Raw genomic sequence first — 27,697 nt, forward strand, 5'->3', positions numbered from 1 at the left:
TTTTCTCCCTCCCAAAACTCTCCCTCCCTGAAGTTCAGAGAGTTTGATTAGAACTTTTCTCATTGCTTTTCTTGGGATGGTTTGCATCTTTGCCTTCCAGCTTTGCCAAGTCCAGGAAACAAGAAAAAAGTTCAAACTTTTTTTCCAGTATTTCTAATACTGCCAGAAATTCCTGATTTTTACCTATCTCAAGAACTCATTCTTGAGATATTTCCTGAAGTATACTCTCCTGAAGTAAACAAATTGTGGGTGCTTTTACTACCTTCCCTCCCACATGGTTATCCCACTCTGATACTAATTCATTAACCAATTGAGGAAATAGCTCCACTAGAGCAGTGATAGCATGTAGGACTGTATTGAGAGTGAATTTCACTGACAGGAAAAAATGCTAATGACTTAAAAATGAAAACAAAAAATTAATTCCATATTCCAACATGGAAACTACAACCCATTGCTTTTTTTTTTTTTTTTTTTAACAGTATTGAAGCACAGCCCATTCAGCCCTCTTATGCTACCTCAGACTTCAAATTACTGAGATAAGAATTTAAGGGTTTTGCCAAATTGGGTTATAATCCTGATGCCCCCAGTGTCAGCACTTCAAGCCATCTCATGTGGCAAGGAAGAATGCTCAGCATCTCACTGAGTCAAGTTCCCAGTGCCTGGAATAAAGAAATGTCAGGATAGAGGCCTGAATTTTGGCAGCTTGCACAGCCCAACTCTTTTCCCTCCCCATTCACATGGAGAACCATGTGTTCTCCATCTGACAAGCCAACATATACAATACTCATTGCCTTAAAACTAAACTGTTCCTTATTAGTCATGTGGTTAGCTCTCGGTTTGCATGTAGCTGGTTTGTCTTTTAACCAGGGGTGCCTGAAAACAGTGGTAGCAGAGAAATAATAGGTTACAAGAGCCTTGTGAAATATTACAGATATCCTAAAGACATCCATCCACTGAAGGTGCACAGAGCAGAAAGGCAACATTTCCAAGTGAAAGCTAGGATGAGGCAACTTGGGGCCCTGATCCTGCACTTGGCCCCACCTGAACACGAGCTGCTGTGGTGTCACCTTGCTGGAGGCAGTAGACTTGGGCATGCAGGATGACTCATGCCAGCCTACCGCAGGGCTGGGCTCTTCAGCGGAATCTCACAGCCCTTATTCAGGGTTGGATCCTGCTCACACTGTCTTCAAACGGAGTCCTCATTATGCACGTAGGACCTGAGGCCCAGGGCCAGAAGTGGGGTTTCCCAACATCTTGCAGAGTGCCGGGGCTAGATGTAGCCACACGGTCTCCAAGTTCAGATTCCTACCTAGAGACAGCAGCAAAGCCTATCTTTTGTGCATGCTCAGCACGTGCAACTCCTTATGAAATTCAAGAGCTGCAGCTGGGGTATCAAGAGGCCCCCAGCAAGTCTTAGGTTAGACAACCAACTTCTGAAGTTGACAAGAGTTGAAAACTTCAGTGATTTCTGTGAGGTACTCAGATGACAGAAAGATCAGGCCAGTTAAAAAAGAATAAAATTTTTGTTTCCACATGTTGTAAACATTTTTATAAAACTGGCATTTCTTTCCTGAATATTCACACTAAAAATTGCCACCCTTGAAATGGTTTAGCTGAAGGTCCTGTATCATGAGTTCAAATACAAGTATACCAATATTAATGATCACTACAGAAGTGCCTGAAACATAACCCATAAGAATTCTGTTCTTCAGCTTCAATGGATCATGGGCAAGGCCCTAACTCATGTCTCATTTAAATCCATACAAGTATTTGGTCCACTCTGAAAGAACGACTGGGTCAGAAAAGCAGTTCTTACAACCCTAGGCTTTGATCCAGGCTAAAGGTATTTGCAATTTTCTTACAATGATCATTGCAAAAAGCCATCTTCAGAGGCAAGAAAATAAAGACACCTTTGCTACAATCTAACACCAGTAGGAAAAAAAATATTTGGATGAAACTTGAGGTGTGAATTATACTTGCTTAAGCTAGAACAAAAGGACAAAAATATCAAAAATTCTAGTAATGTGGAAACAAGCAAGGCTTAGCTCTTTTTTTTTTTTTAAAAAAAAGGAAAGATAGACATTTGAGGTAACAAAACAAAAAATCCCAAAATGCACAAACACATCACAGACATCTAAAAATAGCATTTTATACATTTTTTTTGCCAGTGCTTCTCTGAGAGCAAGTTCTTTAAACAGAACTTAACAATTTTACATATATTTTTTAAAAAAATACGTCATCCTAAAATAGCCCATCAATCCTTACCCAAACTTTCTGTATTTCTACAAAAATAGATGCACAAAGAGCTACAAAATACTGTATTCCTGAAAGAAGGCGCACTGTAGTCAAGGGAGAGTCTTTTTCCTGACAATTGAGACTGTTCATAAAAATATCAAGCTGAACAAAACAAAACACTCTTAAAGGAGCAGAAAGGAGTTAGGTTGACCAGCTGCAGCAGGCTCAAATGAGGAAAGAAAGAAAAGTTATTTTTTTTTCTTCAACACTGTGGGACCCATAAATGGCCTTAGAAACAAAAGGCTCAATAGCAAAACCATGGTTGGCTCTTCATTTTCATAGCGTGTTCTTTGCCCCAAACAGTGGGGGGACAAAGCTTAGTCAAGGATATCGCCCTCCCAGCGGCGGTGACTTCAGCTCTTAAGTTATATCTTCAGGTCTTAAGTTATATCTGAACCTCAGAACCAGGAAGTTTCTTTGCTCTTGTCCTGATGCTGTAGACCTAGATTTCAGGAAAGAAAAAAAAAATTAATTTCCCCACACAAGCAAAGTTAGAACAAACAGTTGAAAACAAACAAACAATCCCCCCGCTCCCCTCTTACTATCTAAGCGGATCTGTTAGTGACATTATATTGCTCCCAGTTTCACAGTTTATATAGGATAAGCTTAAACCACACTTAAATTTTAGACTGGCTCGAGCAATTCAGGAATGACGATAAAATCCTTTATGCATTTCCTATTTCTGGCTTCCTTTGGAGAGAACCGAGGCATGACAAAATCCTCCAGCAAGGTTTGTGCAGACATTCCAGTATGGAACAGAATCACTTTTCCTGATAGAGGCCAACCACAGATCCCATCTCCCTTCTAAAAGGTCTGTAACACTTCAGGATTTCACAATTTCTGTAGCATTTCACCTTGAAGAGAGGAAAAATGTTCCTGCAGCAAGCAAGAATACCAAATAATTTCACCTACAGAGTGTCAGATTTTTAGCCAAGAATGGCTAGTGCTTCCACATGGGAAAAAATAATGATTTTCAGCTTGCATTTGTTATGAGTTTCTCTAACATTTTCCTTTATAAAATGTGAGGACTATCTAATAAATGCGGTGCTACATTGTGGCTTTGGCTTTATGGACTTGGAACCTCTGTTATCTGGGATTTTTCTCTTCCAGAGGGATTCAATCTTCGATAGATTTACACTCCACAGGGCGTATACCTAAAATACAGACAATAGAGCAGGAGCTGGGGATTAAACTTTCTGAAGAAGGCCCATTACTATCAATTATAGCAAAAATAAATGGAGGTACAGATGCATATCTTAGGAAGCAGTAAGGCACCTGAGTTTCAGTGATTCAAAACCTGTCCCTTGACATTTTGAGCTAAACAAATTAATTATATTTCATGGAATGAAGAAACATTGTTATACAGACAACTTTGTTCTGCTCTACGTGTCCAGCCACACAGTGCACCAGCAATGATGTGCTCACTACCTGATCTGCCATTAATTGGGGGCCAAATTCATCACTAATGTGAGCACGTGCAGCTACAGCTGACTTAAATATTTTTGCAACTACTGTAGCCCTGTGTTCAATCAGGTTTAACCTGTGAAAACTGAAGGTATACTAGGCATTGATCTTCTACCACAAAACAATGAAATCTGTGGTACTCCTCTGTTTTCAAAGGCCTTCTGACAGGCCTGATGGATTTTGATCTGACCACCAGCTTTTGCTTTATTGAGTATCATCAGTTAACTTGCTAATGATGATCAACAGTATTTCAGAGTACAGAGCTATTAACAGTCATCTAAAAGCTGACCGCCTATTTGATCTGTCCATCTGAGGATTTCCAAGCACTTCCCAAACACTTGTGGGTTCGGCAGTGAACAGATAGGGCACAGAGCACACAGGGGTGACTTGCCCACGTCTGGAGGGGAGTTTTTCCAGATGATTTCCAGATATAGAAATTACACTGTCCAAGAGTTAGTCCTCTAGTCTTTGTTCTTTATCTTAACATTAGTCATTGTTCTTTAGCTTAACACAGGTAAGGCCAAAGAGCAATCTGGAAACCATCTGGCAGATGAGTGGAAGTCAGACATACACCTACTATCACCTTGATAACATGTAGCACAAAAAAATGACAGAAATTGCATGCCAAATCATGTTGAGTGACTTCCTGTTCTATTCCACACACTCTTGCACCTAGGTTTTTGGACTAGAAGAGTACCGGGATCCCCAAACTAAGATATATCTATAAAAACATGGTCAAAAGCTCTTCACTTAGCAAAGATTTCTCCCTTTTGCTTGAGCTACTTGCTTTCCTGGCAACATGATTCACAGACTTGTGCCTTTAGTTTCCTTCAAAGCTCCCTCAAAATCAATTGGCAAATTTTTTTTTATTCCTCTTCTGTTTACAGTTAAAAAAAAAAAAAAGAGAGAGAGAGAGTCAGACAGACCTTCTGTGTATCAAGAAATCATTAAGGGTAGGGTGGAGTACTGAAAGCCACCAAGATGCAATGGAAGCAGGTGAGATGTAAAAGAGTTCAAACTGTCCAAACTAGCTTAAAAAGGAAAAAAAAAAAATCTTTTTAGGAGGACATCTGCTTGATGGCAGAGATTAGTAGAAGGAGAACAAATAGAAATAACGGTAAGATGGAGGTTTAAGGTATAGCAATTAAGCCCAAGCAGCCACTGAAAACAATCCAAAAGCTAAAGTTGCCTTAGTTACAGAACTGAATATTGAACACTTTCCATGCCTTTTCTTCATTATATTCCCATATCCTTTATGGCAAGTATATGCAGTTCTAACATGTCATCCAAGTGCAGCCACACTATAAGAGCTTTAACTTGCAGTCTGCTGATAAAACAAACATTTTTTGTCTTAAAATATCTTCACTTATGTTATATAACTCAGTATTTCCACACTGGCAGAATTCTCCATCTCTGAGATACCAATATTATGGATAATTTTCATATGTGCAGAATACAGGTTATGTGGACACACCTAACAAAAGCACCAGATTGGGACAAACACGTAGCATGTGTAAAATAAGAGCTCTATGGAGGACAACAGGCTGTGCCCACTCAAACCTGTATTCAAAGTGACACGGTGACTCAGAGGCATTTCCGAAAGTGAACATCTTTTCATTAGACAAGGAACTGCAGCATGACGCTTCTCTCACCTAAATTTAAATTAAACACATGCGAACCTCAATTTTCTGATAGAATTACAACCCTCAGATACACCAAACCCCTGCTCTGCTTTTTGTGTACTGGGCTTACAGGAAACCTCTTCTGTCACTTCCAGCACATCTGCCCAGCAGCAGGGCAGGATATCCTCCTAGCACGCTCGGCAGCAGCAGGGCAACTTACTCCACACTCCTCCCCGCGGCAGCCCGGACCCGGAATGTGCTGCTGCATTCGACTAACCTCCCAGCATCTCCTCCTTGGCGTTGAGGAGCCAGTGGAGAGTGTGGAGGGACACACTCAGCCCCTCTGGCCACCAAGTGTTTATATCAACACGATTTTAGATCCAGCACTCCAGCCAGGGCAGCTGAGCATCACGAAAGACACCGCTTTCAAGCAGCCACAAACGTAACAGGCTTTAATAGATTCTGATTTAGGCTAGCACTTTCTTTAATCCCACTTGTACCCGTATGGGAGCTTCCAGAAGGGCTAATCTGCAGCATGCAATGTTAGGATTAAGCCACATTTGAAGGAAATGAGGTAGCTAAATCCCTACTCATCCATCTAAACCTGAACCATGTAAGTGTAAGCAGATGTGCAAGACAGATCAATAGCTTATTAGCTCCACAAACAGCGATACACTCATGTCCCATGAAAGAGAAATCCCTAAACTCTAGCCTGTATGCAAGAAGATCCCGTCCCTTAACCTTTGAAGTGATGCAGCATCACCCATTCCTGAGACCAAATATTTGGCTCAGCATGGTAGGGATGCAACAATGTAACTGGAAGCGGGTATGGTTACAGCCAGCCTGCTGGTGATCAACACTGTCATTGCACATAATTCGGCGTGAGGAATTCTGCAAATGTTTCCATAATCACATGTGACAGCAGCAAAAGAAATGTGACTCACAGTACATAAGAGGAAAAAAAGAAGTATCCCTTGCATACCTGAAGGGCTCTGAAAAGCCACAACCAGAGGTACACCAAATGAGTTTTCTTATATAAATCATATAAAGCTCATGGAATGTGATATACTGACAAAGTCAGAGGCTGATGTCTTTATTCCCCGGGAAGATATGAGCAAAAGCTTCCAGATTTGAAGTTTTCTGGCCACCACGTCCCTGTCCAACTCTCAAGAGAGAAAGTCAGCACATTCTTGCAGGCCCTTCAGTTTATGCCTCTCTGCCAAAATTGCCACCCCACATTAGAGACAAAAGTAATGAAATTCTGTGTGGAGACTAGTGATATTCACTATACGCACCTCTTAACGGACACAGAGCAATAAAAACACACAGAGGACTAAACCTGAACAGACAACTCCAAAAGGCAAGTTCCTTCAGGCCTGCTCCTTCGGCAGCCACCTCTCTCCTGTGCAGGCAATTTGCACAGTCCCCAGACCAACATCACTTGAGGGGACCAACATCACTTGAGGGTGCATACAGTATCCCGAGGCAAATATATCCACCATTCTTGGCAGGTTGTACCCAGAACATCCATCAGCTGAGTGCTTGTCCTAAATCTGCCAAGCTCGGGAGGGCTAAGCAGGAGGCTCAGAGCAGGCGCTTCGGTGAGCCTCTGCTTCAGGACAGTGAGAGAGCATAGGAGAGGCATCCAGGAAGGGCAAGGGAGTGCATGGCTGTAACGCCACTGGCCACCATGATAAGCAATGCTTTCATTGCATCCAGACTCAATCATGATTCTTCAACGTGCAGCACATACAGCCACACAGCATCGCACTGTAACACCTTATGAGCAGCAAAGTATATGTTTGTTGTATCCCCTCTTGTTTCCAAAGGTTTAGGTGCCAAACTGGAGTAGCCTGATAAATCCATGATGTTGTGTTTCAGTGCCTGGTCACTTTGAAGAGTTAGAAACAAGCAAGCAATAGGCTGGCTGGGGTCTTATGTTTTTATCATCGCTCATTGTTATTCTGCTCTCTTTCCCCAATAGGAACTCATGGAATAAAGCCTACACATTGGTCACTGGCCAGAAGTTATAGCCCATGCCTCATCCACCGCCTTCTTCCACCTTCAGCAGACAACCACGAGACATGCAAGCTACTACTAAACACTGCCAATCAGAGTCTGTCCAGCTCTGCCTATCCTCAGGTATTTTCATATGGAGGAAGCAGTGCAAAGCAAAGGCTGTATTAGCGTTATCAAGTAATTCTGAGTCTAATCATTTGTTTTGAGGTCTATTGCTCTTTAAAAAGAGAAAAAAAAAAGAGTTTAAACACTTTTTTATTAGAAGTATTACTACAAAAGAAGCAGTAAGCAAACTAATTTGTCTAGCACTGAAACAACTCGCAACCCAGGCAAGACTCATACCCAAGTCATGTAGTGGTTCTTTCCAACCAGCAATCCCCTTACGCAATTTCCTGCTCCATACCCAGAAAGGCAAGGCAAATATCAGAGCTCTGGAACTGGACTGCCAGGATAATTGTTAAACCAATGGGCTGGTCCTGTCTATCAGTATCAATGGCATAACAAAGCAACGCCCTTCCACTACAGAACTTGTCAGAAGAACAAAACTTTAGTTTCCAATCTTGGCAGACTATCATTTTATACCCCAAAGCATAAAGTGTAATTCCTCTTGTATCATCTGCACAGCTGGAGTTGCTAATAGATAAAAAAAATCATCCAATATTATGAACTTTACTATGCTTTTTCTTAATTTCTTGAGGCAGCAAATGGCATAGCATTTAGAAGAGATTAATGGTTCCCAGCTGCCATTCCAGAGATGAGAGATCTGTACTGGACTAGCTTGATTATAACTGGGTTCTAGGTTCCTATTATTTCATATTCAACAAACAGCATTTTTTCGTCATCTATTCTTTGCTCCCTGACATACCCAAAGTAAGCACGTGACTCTCACAAATGGAAATCAGTGAGAGCTATCAAGAAAATCGACAATCGTATCTTAAAGAAAAAGAAGATGCAAATGCAATAAATTTCTTAATAAAGTAACAAAAAGTGTTTAAAAAGTAATAATATCCAAGAATTGCTGCTGGTCAGATAAATACCAAGCAGAAACAGGGGAGTGTTAGGATGGACACGCTGATAAAAACAGTCATCCCTGACCTGTATGAAGAACTCTATAACAGTGAGGGTTGCTAGACTACTCCTAACACTGGATAGTAAGGCAAAGGCAGGCAATTCAAAGCCTGCCTATAATACTACAGAGGTAGTTTGTGGAAGCTGTCATAGTGCTACAGAGAGCACAGTAAAATGAATCTAATTTAGAAACATCTGCCTAGAGTCTACAGAGTGAATTTCACTTTGACAAGCACAGCTCAACCAGCATCTCTAGTCTCTCTAAATAATCCCTGGGTATTAGACAGGAGAGATATGCTGACCTGTTCCAATTTAGAGGAATAGGATGAAATCCTTGTTATTAGTCCAATCCTCACTGGAGCTGTATTTTGGTGAATGCATATACAAACTATCTGAACAAGCTGGAAACTTCCACATGGAAGTTTAATTAACCACTTCCCTCAAGATTCAAACCACAAAGACACATATCATGTCACAACCCATTTGGCTTGATGGGGTTACAACACAATTGGCTTGATGGGGCTAAGCAAGACTAAGGTCTCTCAACAACAGGCAGTGAGAGTTGGACATTTCCATAGTTCTTGTCTGCCCTGAGAGCATTTTCAGGAGGGATTCCCACTTGGAAATGTATTTGGAGAAAGCTCTGAGGACAAGCCCTATTTCAACTACAGACAGACTACTACTTTGCTCAAATACATCTCATTAAAAGAAGTCAGACGTAATTGAACCATCTTACCTGTGTCAAACCCAAAACTTGGCACAATGTCCACCGTCCCATGAAAGGCTCCGGCCCATGCTGAGGTAGCGCTGGTGACAGCAGCAGGATCTGTCTTTGTCACGTCACACTGCGGAGCGGGAATCCTGGCTGCACGTACTGAAGGCATCAGCAGGGACCCATACCGTGGGTCGCGGTGCGAGCTGGGATGGTGATGGTGCATGTGTGGATGAGGGTGATGGCGATGCATGTATACGTCATGCATGTGTGCATACGAAGGGCTCACCTGAGATGCTAAAGGATAATGCCAGGATTCGGATGCAGCAGGGGGAGGAGGTGGGGCAGTCTGATGAAGGCTGTGTCCCGGCCAGCTGCTGGGATCTGGTGTTGGGAAGGTGCTGGGTGCAGTAACGGGGAAATTGGGGTGTACTCCACTTAAGCATGGTGGAGGGGGAGGCTGATAAGAGCTGGTCCAAAATGAAGTTGGGAAACTGCTCCTTTGGCTTGAGATCGTTGAGCTTTCTGGTGAAAAGGAGAGGGGAGAAATGAAGTATGAATGAAGCTGAACAACATATTTGAATGAGAAAAGAGGAAGAAAAAAAGAAAAAAGATTGTCTATCCTTTCAAATTTGTAACACTGTGCTCAAGCTTCCTCAGTAATTCCAGTATGAAGATCCTAACTCCTGACCTAGAACTACCTTTTAGAAAATATAATATATCATATAGAAAGGCAGCTGTCCTGACTATAAATGCTTCTGAGGACATCCAGCCAGCTCATACTGCAGAATCTGAGAAACATTTGGCTAATGGGAGAATACTAGATCTCTTCAAACTAACTGCACGCTTTGATGGGGCAGAGATCATATCTAATGCATCTTAAACTAGTCCCTTATAGAATATATCATGTTGCCCTGTAGTATCAGATAAACTGACTCATCTATGTAACTGAAAGAAGACATTGTCTGGAATAACAGCTTTGCTCCTTCTTATGAGCTAGAGCTCGACTTTTATTTAAATGGATTCCGATACCTCTACATTATGAAATCACATTCTAAAAATTCCTCTTCTGAAGGAGTGGTTAGTGTTTTTGATGTGTAGGAAAGTATTAGCATCTTCACTCTTACATCTCTCTTGCCAACTGATGTTAGAAAGTACTGCTTCATACAATATGTCTCAGCTCAAATAGCTTTTTTTTTTCTGGTCAAAGATGGAAACAAAAAAATGTGGGACTCTACCTCTGATGAAAGAACAAAGTCATAAAACTAGCCTATGGAGAAATAAAGCCAGGGAAGTTTAATATTTGACAAGGCAAGGAATCCTCTGTTCCTCACATAACATTTACAAAAATATTTATATCATTTTTTTTAAATGACCTTCTGTTTTACTTTGTTTAACAAGCAAATGGAATGAGACTTAGGTGAAGACATCACTGAGAATAAACAGATTCTTCAAACACTCCTGCCTCTGAACTTTGCTTACTTTAAACAAAAATACTTTGGAAACATAAAAACTGTAAAAGTTTTTTCTCTGACTGCATTGTTAAGACACTTGTGTGTCTACTTCAGAATCCATTAAAACCATAGAGATTTTTTTCCATGCATCAGTTGTCTTTGATATAGGTAGTCTATTGAGCCTGATTAACTTCTGGTATTGGAATTGTCTTCAGGAAGCACAGTACATACAAAAGTAGAAAAGTTATCTTTAGGCTAAACTGCTTCCAACAGAGCTGAAAGGTTATCCAGCAAATTGTGCTTCAATGTGGTTTTCTTGCAAAGGTAGCTTTTTTTTTTTTTCTTTTTTTTCTTTTTTAAGCAGCATTTCTATTGTAATTTATACTAGAGGACTTCAGAAAGCTTCAGACATACAACAAAGCCTCAACATCCCTCTGAAAGTGATGGTGTTCCTTCTTTGTAAACTGTTCCTTGTTACAAGTGATTAGGCTGAGCTACACAGTGCACATGCATGGCATGCAGTGTTGCTTGCTGGGCTGACAAAATGGCCTAACAAATGAAAAAGAAAACAAAATGAAACAAACAAACAAAAAACAATCTCAAGTTGCTTCTCGTCCAGTTTGGCATTTTCCTCTCCACTTGAGAAACACAGTTTGACAACCCATTGCCACTGTTCTGAGAAGCTCATCTCTATATCTTAGAGGTTTTGCAAGCTCTCTGATTGTTAACAGCATGAAAAAGCCTTAAACAGAAATCACCTCGCATCAGAAAAATAGCACAGAAAACTACAGAGCATCTGCATGATGAGAATAATAGTAGGAGAGAGGACTTTAAATCACTAGATTTGCCAGTATTAATTCATGCCAGATTGTATATCAGCTTGGCTTTACCAATCATTCAATAGGATTAGGCCATCCGAATCACGTTTGGTCTGCTCAGTACCAGCGTCAGAAACTGTCACGTACCAGCCCCACTGAAATACCAATGAGCAGTGAGTTTATCTGCAGGGGAAGCAGCTGATCTGACTGGTTAAGGTAAAGTCATGTCACTGGGGATACACAGTCCATCTGTGTTACAGGAATGAGAAAGAAACCTTCACCCACACAGAGGTTGGATGCTATGGGCCATTAGATGTGCAACAGCATCAACAACAAAAACTGTCTCTGTGTTGAATCACAATCCTAAATTACCATACATTCATACCATATCTGAAGGTACTCCTGTCATCTCTGCCTTTCAAACAGTGAATAAAGCTAATTGCCTTTACAAATATTGCCATGTCAGATGCCTGTCCTCTAAGTAATAAGGAAGAAGCAGCCATTTCAACAATTTTCTTGATAAAAAAAATGAATAGCTTCCGCTGGCTTCTGAGGGTGAGGAGGAGGAAAATATAGCAAAAACTGTTTGCCAAAAGAGATACTACAGATACCACAATTTCCTATGCCAAGTACAGGGAAGCAGGAGGATGGCAGTATCTCAGATACCACAAAGTGGTGACTAAAGAAAATGTTAATAGTGTCTGACCAACATGCACTGAAAACATGCCAAAGCCCACATGCTATAAAGATGACAATGTATGGAGTTTTCTGTAGTACAATGATACCTTTCAGTAAGGGGACAGAGGGTGAGGCTGAGTAGGGAAACAAAAACTTTCAACTAGGAAAACCCTTTTGATAAAAATACCGGTAAGATAATATTGAATTTAAAGTATAACCCCTGAAAAAAGACTTCAATCTCAAAATACAATAAAAAATCCACAAATTCACCTTTATGATGAAACTACAGTTTATTTTTCCATCATGATAATTAAAAAAATCAGATGAAAAAACAGCAGATATTGCTATCTTTCCTTTCATGGAAAAGGAGAGAGAATGCAATGAACTGCATAGCCAGTCCATTTTCACTCCCTTCCCATTTAAATTTGTATCTTCCCAAATAGCTATTGCAAGTGCAAAGCCTCATTTTTAATTGATCCCTGAGTCATTTGTTGACAGAAAGTCAGGCCACCCATGAAGGTCGTTCATTGAAAGATCTCCAAGCTAATGGTATTTTAATGCCTTCAAGTAAGGGGATAGAAATGAATATGCACTTACTGTAACGGAACATCTTTGACAACCATACATGAAGCAGAAGAGCAAGATATTAATAAAACTATTTCCCCACTTCTTCAAATGGACATGTTTGAGAAACTCATTTGGGCATGATAAGACTCCTTCCAGCTTCTCTTCTCTTGAGAAACAAACACTCTCAACTTTCTCAGAGTTCACATTGCAGGATCAAGCAGCCCTTCCCGGCAGCCTCCCCCGGGATTTTTACACCACTCCAGCAGGTGCAACAACGGCAGAGGGCAGGCATATCCTGTTACTTTATTCCAGGAACACTTCTAGGACATGCAGACCTTCAATGCACTGCACTCTGATGGCACAGGCACTCTGGGTGAGGCAGCGGCAAAGGCTAAGACACCCTTACACCAGGCTACCCTAAGCCCCTATAGACTCCTCTGGGGAGGGCTTTGCAATGACACGGAGAGTGGGAAAAAAACAGCGGGGAATGTCTGAGGCCATGGGGAGGATATCTCCCAGAGAATAGCATGTCTGAAACCTCAGTGAAGCGGGTCCTCCGTGGGCACCGCTCTCTAGCGATTGTCTTGATCCTGTCTCTAAAACATTTATAGCCTGTCTGGGCCATTTATAAATGCTCCAACCTCTTTTAGTAAGTATAGGTTCTATCCTGCACTCAGGCAACTCTACAGAAAATTTCCCATTAACATTAATGGTCCCGGCTCAAGCCATAAATTCCTCTAGCTCCCTAGCCACTTGTGCTGACCTTTGCTTAAACTTCCTTGGATTTGTCATCATCCTCTGGAAAGTAAGTCCTCCTGTGCTATTTTTCTTTTCACAGCAGTATCCAGAAATCTACTCTTTTTTCCCTGTGATTTTCATTAATATGCTCTCACCCCAGCACCATTACTTAGGAAAATACTACTACTGCAAGGATCCTCACTGTATCTCACTAACTCAATTTGATGCAACACCATTATTCATTACATTTAGTTCACGGATCTCTTATCAGCATTCAGCCCTAAAGAGATGATCAGAATTAATATAGACCTTCAAACCTATAACTGTATTGAGCATTATATTCAACAAAATGGAAATAGTCTTACTGGTGTGCTTTCTTTGGTCACCGGTTTTGAAGTTCTAGCCATAAGGTTTATTTAGTAAGATTTATCTCTCAAGGTCTCCTATTACACTCATAATGGTTATATGAATTATGAGATACAAACATTACATTGGTATTCAAGTTCCTACCATCACAGTGCCTGCCATATTTCTACTGCCTGCTAGGAAGCAGTGTATTATTATCCCCATTTTACATATGGTAAGTCAGTAATAGTGATCATGACCTGCAGCCCAACATAGCCAAGCAGGCCAGGGGTTGCCCTCAAGCCTACTGCAGCCTGTGCTTGATTCTCCCAGATTGGAAAGCCAACTGCAGATGAATTTTGATCATCTGGCAAAGTCATGCATGAGGGCTGCCTGGGTCTCTTCACTTCAACACTAATATCCCAGTCAGTCTCCCTATTGCCTCAGAGGCCAAATTGCATTAATAGATCTTGCAACAGATGTTTGTGAAGCCACATGAGCTGTGCCTCTTCTCTCCAGGCCTTAGATGAGCCACTGGCTATGGGAAATATTTGCTTCTTCCACTTCTGGCTTTCACTTCTGCTGCAGCAAAAGCGGCATCTTTCACCGTTCAACATTGCAGATAGTCATCTCCAGGAAGCTCCTCATTTCTTTCATATGCGAGGAGATTTTTCCACTTTCACGGAGAAGCAAAATCTCACCTGCAATGCAAAACGCACTACCACAAAGCAGATTAAGTACACTAGAACAAGTTGCTGCTCCTCTTACCTCTCCACAGAGGACTTAGCCCTGCCTTGCTCTTTGAAAGGGCAGTTTCCGGACTGAAGCTACTGGCTTGGCTCAAAGCTCTTGAGAAGTGTTCATCCACTACTGAACCAATATCTCCCTGGAAGTAAGTGAAAAGGACGCAGCGAGAGTTAAGGTACTCCATCTCAGCAGGCTGGTCTTTCTCATCCTCCTCTTGCTTGCTGGGAAGGGTCACTTCCAGGGACTCCTGCATCTTGTTGTATATAGCTAACTTCTTCTGGGATTAAAAACAAAACAAACAAGAGATGTATCACTAGTGGCATTCATTGGAAACACAACATCTGGTTTCTGTAAAGAAAAATATCTGAATACATTGAATATTCATTTCACAAGTAAAGTTGGAACATAGGAATATTTTGCACAAAGGTCTAACAAAGAAGAGCTTACCAGTGCTGCCTAGTTTATACTCCCTGAACATGGACAGGCCTGGTTCTCAGACACATTTCACAACCACAATTAACTTACACACAATTAACTTAACCACAATTAACTTAACAGAGCGAAGCAACTGCTTTCGCTCAATATCTTCAAAAGAAAACAGACAGACTCTAGCAATTCACTCCTGTCTCCCACCTGGAAAGGATATTCCCATCAGTAGAGAATGCAAAGGTCGAGCCTAGCCCTGTGGAAGGGTGGCCATATACTGTCTGTATTTCACACAGAGACCAGGTTTTGCCATCCATACTCCCACTGTTGAGGATACTCAGGTCTCTGACTCCCCATCACCTACCTACTTATTGGCAAAGGCACAGTATTGCCACACAAGTCAAGGGGGGAGAATTTGAGGCTTTCTGGAAAGTTTTCTGCTGTATTATAAAATCCATATAACACAGAGTATGTCACTTACAGGAAAAAAAAAATGAGAAACTATACCTTGGGTTGGGTTTGAGAGTACATGTATGTGAATGTTTTAAAAACAGAACAAAAAGAAAAATAAAATAGAAAAAAAAGTTTACGGAAAAAAGAAAAAAATCTATGTCAGAAATAATCAGAGATGTGATCTGGGGAAGAGAGGAACTGACAAGTCTACAAACACATACAAAAAAAAAAATCACCAAACCAAAAATGCAGAGAAGCATTTTAAAAAAATAATAAAATTAGCACAAGCCATCTGCAAAGGGCTATTTCAGAATCTTCTCTCTCTCTCTCTCTCAAATCAAACTTAAATGTCAAAATAAATGTGTGTGAAGATCCATTTTGCATGGAACATATTTTTCAGATGTTCCACTTTACAACTGTTTTCACAGAAAAAAAAAAAACTCCCCACAACAGCCAGGCTGCAGGAATCACAGCTTTTAGCTAGCTAGCCATTTCCACAGCTGACTTTACACACAAACAGCTTCAGCAACCCCAAAACAGCTACGGCACTGAAGTATATCATAACTTTCCTTTAGAATTACAGTTTGACTCATCTTCTATGATTTGCTTGGCAACACTTTAGCACCATCAGAATCTCTTTAAGTTTACGGCTTTCTTCGTTTTTTTCTAAATTTGTTATACAGAGCAAGTTAAATGAGTACATAGTCTATAAAGTTCCATTTACATAATAAATACGTTTCATTTAGAAATGATTGGAAATCATTTTCTGATCTTGTATACCATAAATATATTCACATTCTGTGCTTTTTAAGATTATTTAAGCATGCACAAATTGCCTTATTGTACTATGAAAAAGAAACTCTGGAACTAATTCTTACTTACGAATGGCTATTAAGAAGAAAAGACAAAAAGCTATTTTATACATCTCTCCAAACTTACAAGTAATATTAAAATCTATAATACTAAAAGCTCAGAGCAATTAAGTGATAATCCTAAAATTACAGTATGTTAATTGATAAAAAATGACGGTTCAGTAATAATTTTAACCCTGATGCTGTTGTACAAAATGTTCTGATGGATGTAAGTTATTTTATTTTGGAATTTTCAAGATCTAGACTGTGTTCAAACACTTTACTAAGAAAAGCTGTCCTGTAGCTCTGCTTAGCACGGCATCAATTATTTTAGACATATGGTTTTATCCAAGCACCCAACAACACATAAAGAAAAACTGTGGGATTCACAAAAAAAAAAGTTAAGAAAAATTGCTAGGAATTAATTGCTAATGTGAAAACACATTCTGATGCTACGAGTTAATTTTCTGAAAATGCAGGATTTGAAGTAACATAGAGAATATACTCTATATTTCTCAAATGCTTTGTGCCTTCTGTAAAGGAAAAAAAAACATTTTCTAATATTTTCTACTGAAATGTTTACTGAGCTATTGCTCAGAGTGAACTTCATAGTTTTACCTAAGTCCTTAATAGAACAGAAGTAGTTACAGAATGTATAATAATACTGTATATACAGGAGACATATGCATTAGAGGCATTTGCCTCAGTGACCTGACAGTATTTAAAAGAAGAGCACCATAACTAAGTTCTACTAAAGAACGCAAGACAAGTGGCTGGGGAAGGGCTGGGGGCTTTTTTCTTTTTTCTCTTTTTTTCTTTTTTTTTTTTTAAGAGACAAGCCATGAAATAGATCTTCTATAGAGGTCTAAATAGATATGGATGTATTGGGATATCTCAAACACCTGGGCATATGCCCACAATATACACATAGCGCACTTTAAAACTTTATTTCTGTAATTACAGATATACTGTTTGCATTTATACTGCAAGTACGCAAATACATATACTAGCACGCAATTATATACAGAAACACATCCTTTAATATAGCCCCTGGCTTGAGTTGGTTATCAGGAAGGAAGTCTTTCAATGTTCCTATATAGAGACTGGAGCTCAGGAAATTAAAACTTATCTCCAGAGTCACTTCTCTGTGCAGGAATGTTCCCCCTTCCACAGCCTAAGAATCTAATTCATTTTCCATTTCGGCTTGTGTCCCTACCTCCATCCATTCAGTCGATGGGAGTCATTACAAGATACTCTCCGTTTTCAAAAACAATGTCACACACACACACGAAAGGTAGTGCTGACAGACTGAAAGGTAGTACTGACAGACAAGTACAAGCCTCTCTCTGAACACTAAATTATTTTTTTAAGACTTATAAATTAAAAGATTTTTCAGAACTGCATTTTGCTTGTGATGAGGTGCATACTGCACACCGTAATTTCTGTTACAAGAAGAAACTATTAATCATTTTTTCCCCTGTAATTACACAACTTGTTAAATAATAAACTTTAATGAGATAAAGAGCAACTTAAGTTTTCTCTGTCTACACGGTATACATCAGTTCCAATGCATACATCCCTTAATAGAAATCACTGTTTTCTTCCCCCTGCCCCTTAAAATACCTCTGTCTGTCTGCATGCAAATTTTGGGCCGCTGCTTCTGACCTTAAGAGTGATCTTCTCATAAGCATTTCCGACTGCACTTGTGTGAGAGGAAAAGTATGTGAGATGATCAACTGCTGAATGAATTCATTGCGGAGGGGGCTGCGCGGTAGAAAGAACTTAGGTTTCTTATAACTAATCTGGTCTAGCCCCTTTCCACTTGCACGTTTCTTATATGAACAGTTCTGACACACATTTAAGCAGCCAGCACTGTCTATAATGTCTCTATACAAGAAAGCATGTTCTGACTGGACACAATGTATTTCTTGATTGTGTTCAGATTTTCATTATTTTCATACACTCATGATTTCCTCCTCTCTTTTCCGTAACAGCTAAGGACTAAAGTTAAGCTGTTTCTGGGAGTGGGGGTAGCAGGGGAATTATAATAATCATCATCATCATAAAATCATCACATCTTGGCAAAGGCCCAGAACATAGAACTAGAATTCAGATTAACACACTGAAAATCAGGTAGGGAAATGGGCAATTCAGACATGAGGGCACCTGGTAATACACAGCAGGAAGGAGGAAAGTAAGTTAGTGGCTGAAGAAAGACTGGTAGTATCATGAGGCAAATAAAGCTATATAGCATGGGCTCCACTCAGTTACAGCCAACATTATTTCCATATATTCAGAAACAAGCTCTTCCAAATGAGAATTTTAAATCTTATTGCAAATAGCCTGAAGAAGCTAAAGGTCAGTAGCAAGTCACCACTAATAACGGAACATTAAAAAAAGAAGGCTTATGTTGGATAAGCGTGAACACTCTTTTTTCTGGAGGAAGAAAAGACCACTCAAATATTTTACACCAACAAAGAATGTGGTCCAAAATCTCACACAAAACCCCTGTCTTGAAGATCGCTGTTATTTTCTGACATATCCTATCCAGAATCAAGCAAAACTGTTCTCATGCAGTGAAATCCTGGCCACATTAAAGCCAATGGCAAAGGTCCAATTGACTTCAAGGGTCCCGGATTTCACCCATGGTGTCTGGTAAAAATGTCAGAACATTCTTCTCATAAATTGAAAAAAATTCACTTCCAGCTGAAACCAGCTAGTAGACAGCCAAACAAAGACAACCAAGCACAGTTGAGATGGGAGAAAATTTCCGTTTAGTTAAGTTAGGACTGAAAATTCATGCCAGCTCTTACTTTACATATCAGTTGGTTGCCTCTTCCTACAAGTTATTATCTCCATACATGCCATCATACAGCATATGGTCCTTTATGCTCCCAAGCATGAAAGTCTGGTGTGCCTGTGGCCACCTGTTACAGATTTTCCATTATGAGAGAAAGAGCAGGAACCGAAAATAAAGAATAGCTGCAGTGAGGAAACACTATATGACCCTATCCCGAGAAAAAAGCTGTCATTTGACATAAACTTCTGAGAAGGAATTTGAGTAACAAACTCTAGGCAAAACACAGACAGTCCTCCGTTTGTGAAAGTGCTGGTCGAGCAGCCTGCTATTGATAACACTGAAAGTATTCAAGAAAGATGATAAATTCAAGCAATTGCAGAGTGGAATGCCAGGCCTGAGAGCTGTATTTACTTCACGCCTCGAGGACACGAAATGCTACCTTTGAGCTTTGCTAAAGAGCAAGCACAGCGCAAAGCTCAACTCCTCCTTTCAGGAGAGGGGCTGGATTTGCAGCATTGGAGCTGGCAGTGCCTGGTCTGTGCTGCTGAGGAAAGGAGGCAGCAGAGGATGAAAGAATTTACACAACATCTTCCACGCTACTTCTAAATGGAGGAGTATCGTTAAAGTCTAAAGCTTTGTTTTTATGTAGCTAGAGGACGATCAAATAGCGCTTGCTCCCAATCAGAACAATCTTTTTTTTTTTTTTTTTAAATCCCCAGGGTCTCACAAGCAAAAGAAAAACACAAACAGAGTAAGACTTAATCCAGGTTTTGTATGCGATGAAGTATACAGGTCAGGAGTTATACAGGTCTGATTTAATTTCTGGTGAAGCCAGTAGTAGAGCACCCAGCGAGCTTCAGGAAAACCTTGAAGGGGCATCCAAAATGCAAAAACTAAATGCAAAGACATCTTCTGTTGTGTTAAACACTGAGGAATGCCTCTCACATACAGCGTCTTTCAACATTAGTAATACAAGCCCATCCTAAAAGTTGTGAACGCGTGGCACAGAGAGATTTACTAGAACACAGCACTTGAAACTAGGGTTTAGCTACAGCCATCTGACACAGTATTAAACACAAGTTATCCTTGTCTGCAAAGCTGTTAGTTTGGAAAGAAGAGTCAAGTTAGTGACCTAATTTTCTAATGAAGACAAGCCCTTATCTGGAAAAAGTCTGTCTACAGCACTGCCAGCAGTAAGTCTGACTTGAGCATATCACAACTCCTTGTGCAAGACTGATTTAGCAAGGACAGTGCTTGGCTCAGCTCTCTACATCTACATACTGTGGAGGAATTCCAAAACTACCATTTACTGTAACTTCCCATTTAAAAGGTTTTTAGCTTAGGTGTTAGCAAGCCAGGCTGAATCCTACCTTTGCCTCCACTCTGCAGCTTACTACATCTAGACTAATAGAGTAGGACATGCAGTCACTGCCTTCCTCATGCACCATAAATAAATTAGGATTCTTCACAGATTAGGTGTTTCCAGAGACTCATGCAGTGGGAAGATCTGTTACATCCATTCCTTTCTCAACCCATAGGAAACCCAAAACTTACTACTACAGCTTCAGAGCCCTTCAAGAGAGCATGTAATGAGCTGAGTTTTAATTTCACTGTTCTGCAGGGTTGTACATTCCTGCAAGCATGGCCCCTTACTGAACGTGATTGCTTTGCTAACACCATTGTGCATTTGCTCCGTATTTTAGACAGCAAAAATGGTAACCCCAGTTTATCAGTAGAATTAGGCCTCCACCCCATTTTCCTTCTGATATCGTGTGAGCAAGTACATCCACCTTTCCTTACTTCCCTCGGCAAACACCCTGCATGTCAGCAATCTCAAAGACCTAAGGTGCTAAGCCTTAGCTCTCATTAACATTCAGTAGGAATTCAGGCTTCAGTCCCCTGTGCCCTTTTAAGAAATCCCACCTAAATTAATTTGCCAGCAAGTTCTTTCTTGGCTATGGACTGCTGAAAACCTATGGCGGCAGAATCCCTGCACAGTGCAAAATCAGTTCTGCGCTGATTTGAAGGCAACGAGAACTACACATAAGGAAAGGTGGGAGCAGCTTTAGGGTAGGGTGACTCTTCTGGAGGGGCACGATGGACCACCCTTGCAAATCCCACTTCTGCACGCTCTAGGTGTGTGCTAATCCATCGGCCAACCCGAAGCCCGTTACGTCAAATGGGAGATGCCCGTTCCAAACGCCGTGGCCACAGAGGCGAGACGCGGTGCCAGCTGCCTGCGACGGGGCTCCTCCGGAGCCAGCAGACAGCTCACACCCTGCCCAAGCACACGCAGGTTGCCTCTCCGGAGGGACACCGTGACCCGTAAGTTCAGCTCATGTCTCCACATTGGCACTTGCAAGCGCTGAGGAGCCAGCTTAGCTCTTTAAAAGCTACACCTACTGCCCAAGGCTGCCATAAACATGTGTGGTGTGCAACACAGCTTTATTACTCAAGCACGTCTCTTCATGCCGAGGCTTTGGCTAAAAAAACACTCCTACAGTTCCCCACATTGAACGGGAAAAGCAACAGAAGCCCAACTCTGAGGAGCTTTTTTGTCTCAGGAAACAGATCATTTTACTGGGGACTGACAGACAACAGAGTACACAACCCTGAAAAATGTTACAATGGAGTCCTTGGATATTTTGAGGATGAGCTCCACTGCATCGTCTCTAGTACAGAGTTTTATTTTTAAGAAGTCCCACTAATTCATCTTCCCCCATTGCTATTTTTTAATCATAGTTTTCATTCCAGCAAAGAAGAGCATTCTTTAAACCGGTCATCATCCTTATGAAGAACGCAGGGGAGTTTTACATGTTGAACACATGTGTAAGAAGAAACAAAATCCTGGCAACAGATTCTTCTTCCTCCTTTCTTAGGCTCTTTACCACTCGATTAAATATCCTTGATAGAAAAACTTTGAAGAAACGGAGCAACTTGCATAATGTCAAACATTATCTAAACAACAAATCACTCCAAATGGATAAGAAGCTTATTTTATGTTTATTTATTTTATTTTTATTTTTTTCCAGGATTGGATCTCAGAGCATATCCACAAACTGCTCTGAAGTTTGTAGCTGCCAGAATTGCAGGGTACTACATTCTCAGTTCAGCGGCAATGGCTCTGTTTTCCAGTCTGACACGACTGGTTTGTGAAGATCCTTCAGCTTCAAATATTTGAGGAAAATTGGTTCAAGGAGGATTAGTTAAAATAAATCGTCAGTAGATGTGGGATGGTGGGACTGGAAAGTTTTTTTGGAGGTAACAGGATATATTGCACTGGCCACAAGTCATAAACTGTATTGGCTCAGCCGAGCTAGGTTTCTTGCCTCACGCATGTACCTCCACTCTTCACAAACAACACGACCTGTAAGAACTCGGTTTATTTAAAATTAAATTTCAAGTAACTGGCCTTCATGAGGATGCTTTGGGGACATTTCATATATGGTCCTGCTTACAGCTGATGAGGAAATTTAAAAATTCTGCACTTGCATGTGACACAGCAGCTGATTATTTAATATTTTTTCATGTACTAAGTGTTCTATCCCACAAAGCGGGAAAAGAAATAGAGTCAGTCACCCACAGAGTAAAATGACAAAAAGTCCACCAAAGTTTCAGTGGTGCTTTTCTACTTCTACGTCTCTTAACTAAACAGGCAAAGTTACCCTCAAGTTCCTCCCCCGTCAAATGAACCAGGCTAACAAATGGACTTTGAGATATTTGAAGAGAAGTTTATAAATAAAATTACTGAATAAGTTGAACGTTCTGCAAGCCGTGACCTAGATTACAGAAGAAATAAAAACGCAGGCACGCTGCAGCGGGCAGAACTGCCAGGCTTCCCGGAGTCTGTGTTTACAGTGAGCAACGTGAGCAACCTTGAAAAGTCAGCCTCGGTATCACTGCTGCACGAGCTTTTCCTCCCAACAATAAAGAAAAAAACAATAACATGCGATAGGAATTTTAATGTTTTAGCCCACATTCGTGTCTCCCAGGCAAGTTGATATTAGGGGTCACTTCCCATGTACGGCGAAAACAATCTTCATGGATAATAATGATAAAACCTTATGGAATGCAGCAACAACCAAAAAATGTATTCTCAGATGACTACATTAGGGCCAAGTCAATATTAGTCCCACTTCACCCACGCACTGCATAGTCTAAAAATGCTGTCAGCCCGATAAGAATTTCCTGATTCACTTTTTTTTTTTTTTTTTTTTTTTTTTTTTTTTTTTTTAATGCATCTGATCACCGAACTCAACTGGAGTCCCGCCGGGGCCGATCCCGCAGGAGAGCCGGGTGCGGCGGCGCCGACCGCGGCTGGAGCGCGCGCGGGACCCGTCCGCGCAGGGATGCTGAGCGCCCGCGCAGCCTGCGCGCCCGCTCGGCCAAGCGGATGGGATGGGGGACAGCAGGCGCCGAATAACTTTCTCCCCGCGGCCGGCCAAGCAAGCCGAGCTCCCAGCCTCGAATCAAAAAGCGGAAAAATGGGGGAAGGCGAGGGAATATATATGTGTATATAAAAATATATTAAGAAGCCCTTACCGAGCGCCGCTGCCCTGGGGCACCCTCACCGTCTCCCCCTATCTTCAAATCAGCCGCGGGGGCTGCGCGGCGCCCCGCATCCCGCGCGCAGGTCTCCGCCCCGGCCGGGCAGCGATGCTCAGCGAGGGGCACCCGCCCGCCGCGCATCTCCCCCGCACCGCACCGCGCCCCGCCGCACCTCACCTGCGCGCACCCCGCCGCGGGCGCGGAGGCCGCCGCGGGCGCGTAGCGGGGCGCCCCGCACGCCGCCGCCGCGCCGGGCTGCTGCATGGCCACGTCCGAGCAGCTCATGGCCGCAGCCGCGGCCGCCCCGCGGCGCCGCCGCCCGCGTCCTCCTCCTCGTCCTGCCCGTGGGCGCGGGGCGGCCGCGGCGGGGCGCCGCGCAGCGCGGGCCGGCAGCGCATCGTGCGCGCCCGCCGCGCCGCGCGCCCGCACTTATAGCGCGGCGGCAGCGCGGGGCGCCGCGGCGGCGGCGGCGGCAGCGCGGGCGCGGGGGGCGGGCGCGGGGGAGGCGGCGGCGGCGCCGCCCCCCTTGGCGCGCGGCGGCCGCGCGGAGGGACGCGCAGCCCCGCGCAGCGCGGCGGGGCGGGACGCACCTGCCTGCGCCGCGGTGCCCGCGCGCCGGGCGCCAACGGGGGCGCGGAGGGGCCGCGCGCGCTGCTCTCCGGCCCCCGGGGCGGGTTTGCCCCGCGCCGCGTTGCCGCCCTCCTCCCCGCCACCTCCGCATTTTCCCCCGTTTTCTTTTCTTTTTTTGCCCCCCTCTCGTGCTTTTGGCAGCGCGTTGGGAATGAGAAGCGTTTCGGGTGTTGCTTTCGCTTCCGTGAGCTTCGCTCGCGCTGGAAACGCAGCGCTTGGGGAGCCGACAACTTTTCCGTATTGAGTGCCATGGGCATCCTCAGCCCTCTGCATCTTGAGGGATCCCAGCGCTGCCTGGACACTCAGCCAGGAGGAAGGAGAAACCCAAGGCAGTTTGGAGCGTTCTGGGTGTACTGACCACAACCTCCTTCCTCCCCACTGCCGATACGCAAACTTAAAGAAAAAATCAATATCAGCATAGCTCCATTTGAAAAATATGTGGAAAAGCAGGATCTGGTTGAAATGGCTCGAGTCCTACTCAAATAAATTCATGGCCTACCTCTGTACACACATATTTGCTGGGGAGCAGCCTTATTGCTGCCCAGCATTTGCAGGCGATACTATTCCTCGCATGGAAAGGACTAAGCGGATGGCTTGCTAGCGTGATCCACTTATGAGCCTTCAAACTCCTCCACCCATTTGTTCCTCTTTTCTTCTTGTTTTGCCTAAAATGAATTACTTCGAGTCTCCTTTCCAGAAAAAAAAAAAATATATATATATACCTGCATTTATTAGACAGTCAAGATCTTGAGGAAACGTTTCATCAAAAATCCTGAATTCATACTCTTTCCCATCCCCTTTTCCCTTTCTAAATATATTTTCACGTGCACACCCTCTTTGCCAGAACAGTTAGAGGAATACACAAGGTTAAAACAATTTTGTCTGACCCCTGTAGGAATCCCTTTTTATAGAAACAATTTCTCCAAAACATTTTCCTGCAAAGCTTTAAAAAAAAAAAAAAAAAAGTGTCTGTAGACACATTTTGATCTTGTAGTTTAGGGCAAGCAGATTTTAAGGTAATTATATATCTTTTTTTTAGAGCTTTGATAATTTGTTCTCAAGCGGTTGCATTTCTGCAGCTGGCTCAGTGGATTCAGTCTATGCATCAACCTCTGCAACCAGGCAGAAGTCCCAGCAAGGGTGTCCTATGCACAATGCTCACTTTGCTATACCGAGCGCCTGAGCTTCTGAACGGTTTCTTGGGGGAAACAGAAAATCCAAGTGCTGATTGCTTTCTACAGATCTCCAGTTGAGCCTGGCCCTATTAATTTCAGAAATTTCTTTCCCCTCATTTCCTACCATGGCACCAAGAAGAAATTTGCAGGAGCCGGAGGCTGTCGCTGCTCAGGAAGAAGTACCCCCTTCGGAAGCTCGCAGTTCCTGGATGCACGCCTGATCCCGACCTGGCCGTTTTCGCAGCGGAGCGTAAGGCACAGCTCCGTTCCGGCATTCCGACGATCGCTCAGTCTCCTGGCACGCGGCCTCCTTGCATTTGGACAACTGGCTGCTATCCACCCTCACAGATCTTCTCAGGGAAGAAGCTGTGCTGCTCGCTGCCGAGGATTGGGAAACACGTTTCCTGTTTTAGGGAAGATGTTGTCTAGCACCGTTCTGGCTGAAGTAGGGATTAAAAAAAAAAAAAAAAAGAAAGAAAAAAAAAGACACAGTGCTAATAAGACCTGATGCTAATTTATACACTTAATAAATACTAGCAAGTCCCTGCAAAGTCACAGATAGGAGCAACTTCTCTTAGCAGTGATCAATCAGTTTGTGAAGAAAATACACTATTGGTCCTTAAAGCAAAAGCAGATCAAAATATCATTCAATATGTCAGGGCAATGTTCTGAGGTGGGAGTACATTAGCAAACATTCTCCACTGACGCTCATACGGCAAGCAGCTTGATGGACATCCTAAAAGAGACAGAACGGTTCTACAGGATGCCAGGGCTCCAATACTTAATTAGTGCACATTTCTTATTATTTCAGATCCTGCAGCTATTCCTTTTGTATGCCTTAAGGTGCAAAAACGGGGCACGATATATCATGTCAAAAAGCAGAAGGGAAACGCTACCAGGCAGATGTTTGACATGATGCCTTATGTCAGTCCGCCAATGCACGGAGCCATCGTTGAAAATTATTTTGACATGATACAGTGCATCAGTTCTGTAGCATGAGACGAGCATATTCCAAAAATAGGGACAAATTCACCTCTGGCCTAAGTAGAAGTAACTGCGGTGACCTCATTAGATTTGCATCTGCTTATGTCAACAGTGAATCAATCTGACCATAATCTGGAATTTATATGAAAAGACGATGGTAAGCGGTTGCATTCTCAAATATATATTATATTACTTTCTACTCACAGTATTCAAACACCCTGAGACATGGTAAAGCTACCACCTCTCTGGACCCTTTCCCCTCACCCCATGAAGAGCAGGGATCAAATCTCCATTTTTAGCTGTATGAATGTATCTACATTGCAACACTCTGTGAATGGTACCCTGGAGTATACAATGGGTTACTCTTCTCAGAAGCACAAATTTGAGAATTTCACAAGGAATAGGAATTTATAAAAAGGAATAGAGGGTGTCTCTGTTCTCTACCTCCATCACATCTCACAACAGCAGCTTCAAGTGCTAGATGCCCAAGAATTGCAGCAAATTCAATCTTAAATAAAAATTAGACAGCCTAACTGTCAAAATAGAGCATGAAAAGAGTATCCATGATGGAGCGTAAGATCTGATAAAATTTGGAGATTTCTTAGAAGATAATGTAGTTCCTTGCGGTCCCCTGTCACCCTTTCTGAATAAAAAAACGCAAATACCTAGTGCAGGTGTGCCATGCTGACAAAAAGAGAAAAGGGGAAGAGACCAAGATATGACTAGGGCAAGACTTTCTTTACAGGAAGTCTTACAGAAGAGAAAACCACTGTCTTTTTGCCACCATCATGTTCTGTAATGAGAAAAAAAAATGATTTGCTGTATTTTAAGCAAAATTCATTCATCCTTGCGGTGTATTCTAATTTTGTAAATCCATCGGGCTAAATTTAATGCTTGGACTAGCTTAAGTTCAGAGATGCTAAGAGCAATCATGGGAAATAAAGACAAGAAAAGCCACCCGTAGCACCAGATAAGCACCATGGCCAAACATGATTTGGTACAGCTGCCGTATAGGTTGTACCATCAAGAAGCATGACATGTTTGTCATGGGATAATTCTGTAGGAAAGAGGAACAGTACAACAACATAGCAGAAGCAGTCTGCACAGCCTGCTCAGGCTCTTCAGGAAATTATCTGCTTGAGTGTTTGAGAAGAGCTTTTCCTTTTGGAGTTGTGGGTGCTGGCCATTTCTACAGCCCAGGAAATTTATTAGGTCTGAATAAGTGTTGGAAAAGAATTTATAGTAATTCAAACCTTTTGAACAACACCAAGAAAAAGTAAGAATCCTCCCCTCACTTCTCATC

At 42.3% G+C, this 27,697-nt stretch overlaps 1 protein-coding gene across 1 annotated transcript; it reads right to left on the minus strand.

Annotated features, from left to right (window-relative positions):
- Positions 1-2,108: 2,108 nt before the first annotated feature.
- VGLL3 (vestigial like family member 3) lies at positions 2,109-23,890 on the minus strand. Its single transcript, XM_088522066.1, has 4 exons — positions 23,783-23,890; positions 14,549-14,804; positions 9,205-9,705; positions 2,109-2,737 (listed from the first exon to the last, which is right to left on the minus strand). Exons 1-4 carry the CDS (start codon positions 23,888-23,890, stop codon positions 2,694-2,696), a joined length of 909 nt encoding a protein of 302 aa, XP_088378192.1. The 3' UTR covers positions 2,109-2,693.
- Between the last annotated feature and the right edge of the window lie 3,807 nt (positions 23,891-27,697).

Source organism: Tinamus guttatus, unplaced genomic scaffold (assembly GCF_059628265.1).
Source record: "Tinamus guttatus ecotype Peru unplaced genomic scaffold, ASM5962826v1 Tinamus_guttatus_pri_ptg000144l, whole genome shotgun sequence".
Taxonomy (NCBI): Eukaryota; Metazoa; Chordata; class Aves; order Tinamiformes; family Tinamidae; genus Tinamus; species Tinamus guttatus.

Coding starts and splice junctions, on each gene's coding strand:
- VGLL3 (XM_088522066.1), bottom strand. CDS start 23,890: ATGAGCTGCTCGGACGTGGCCATGCAGCAGCCCGGCGCGGCGGCGGCG. Junction 9,706..14,548: donor GCTAAGTCCTCTGTGGAGAG/GTAAGAGGAGCA, acceptor CCTTTTCACCAG/AAAGCTCAACGATCTCAAGC. Junction 2,738..9,204: donor AAGTTTTGGGTTTGACACAG/GTAAGATGGTTC, acceptor CCTGAAATCTAG/GTCTACAGCATCAGGACAAG.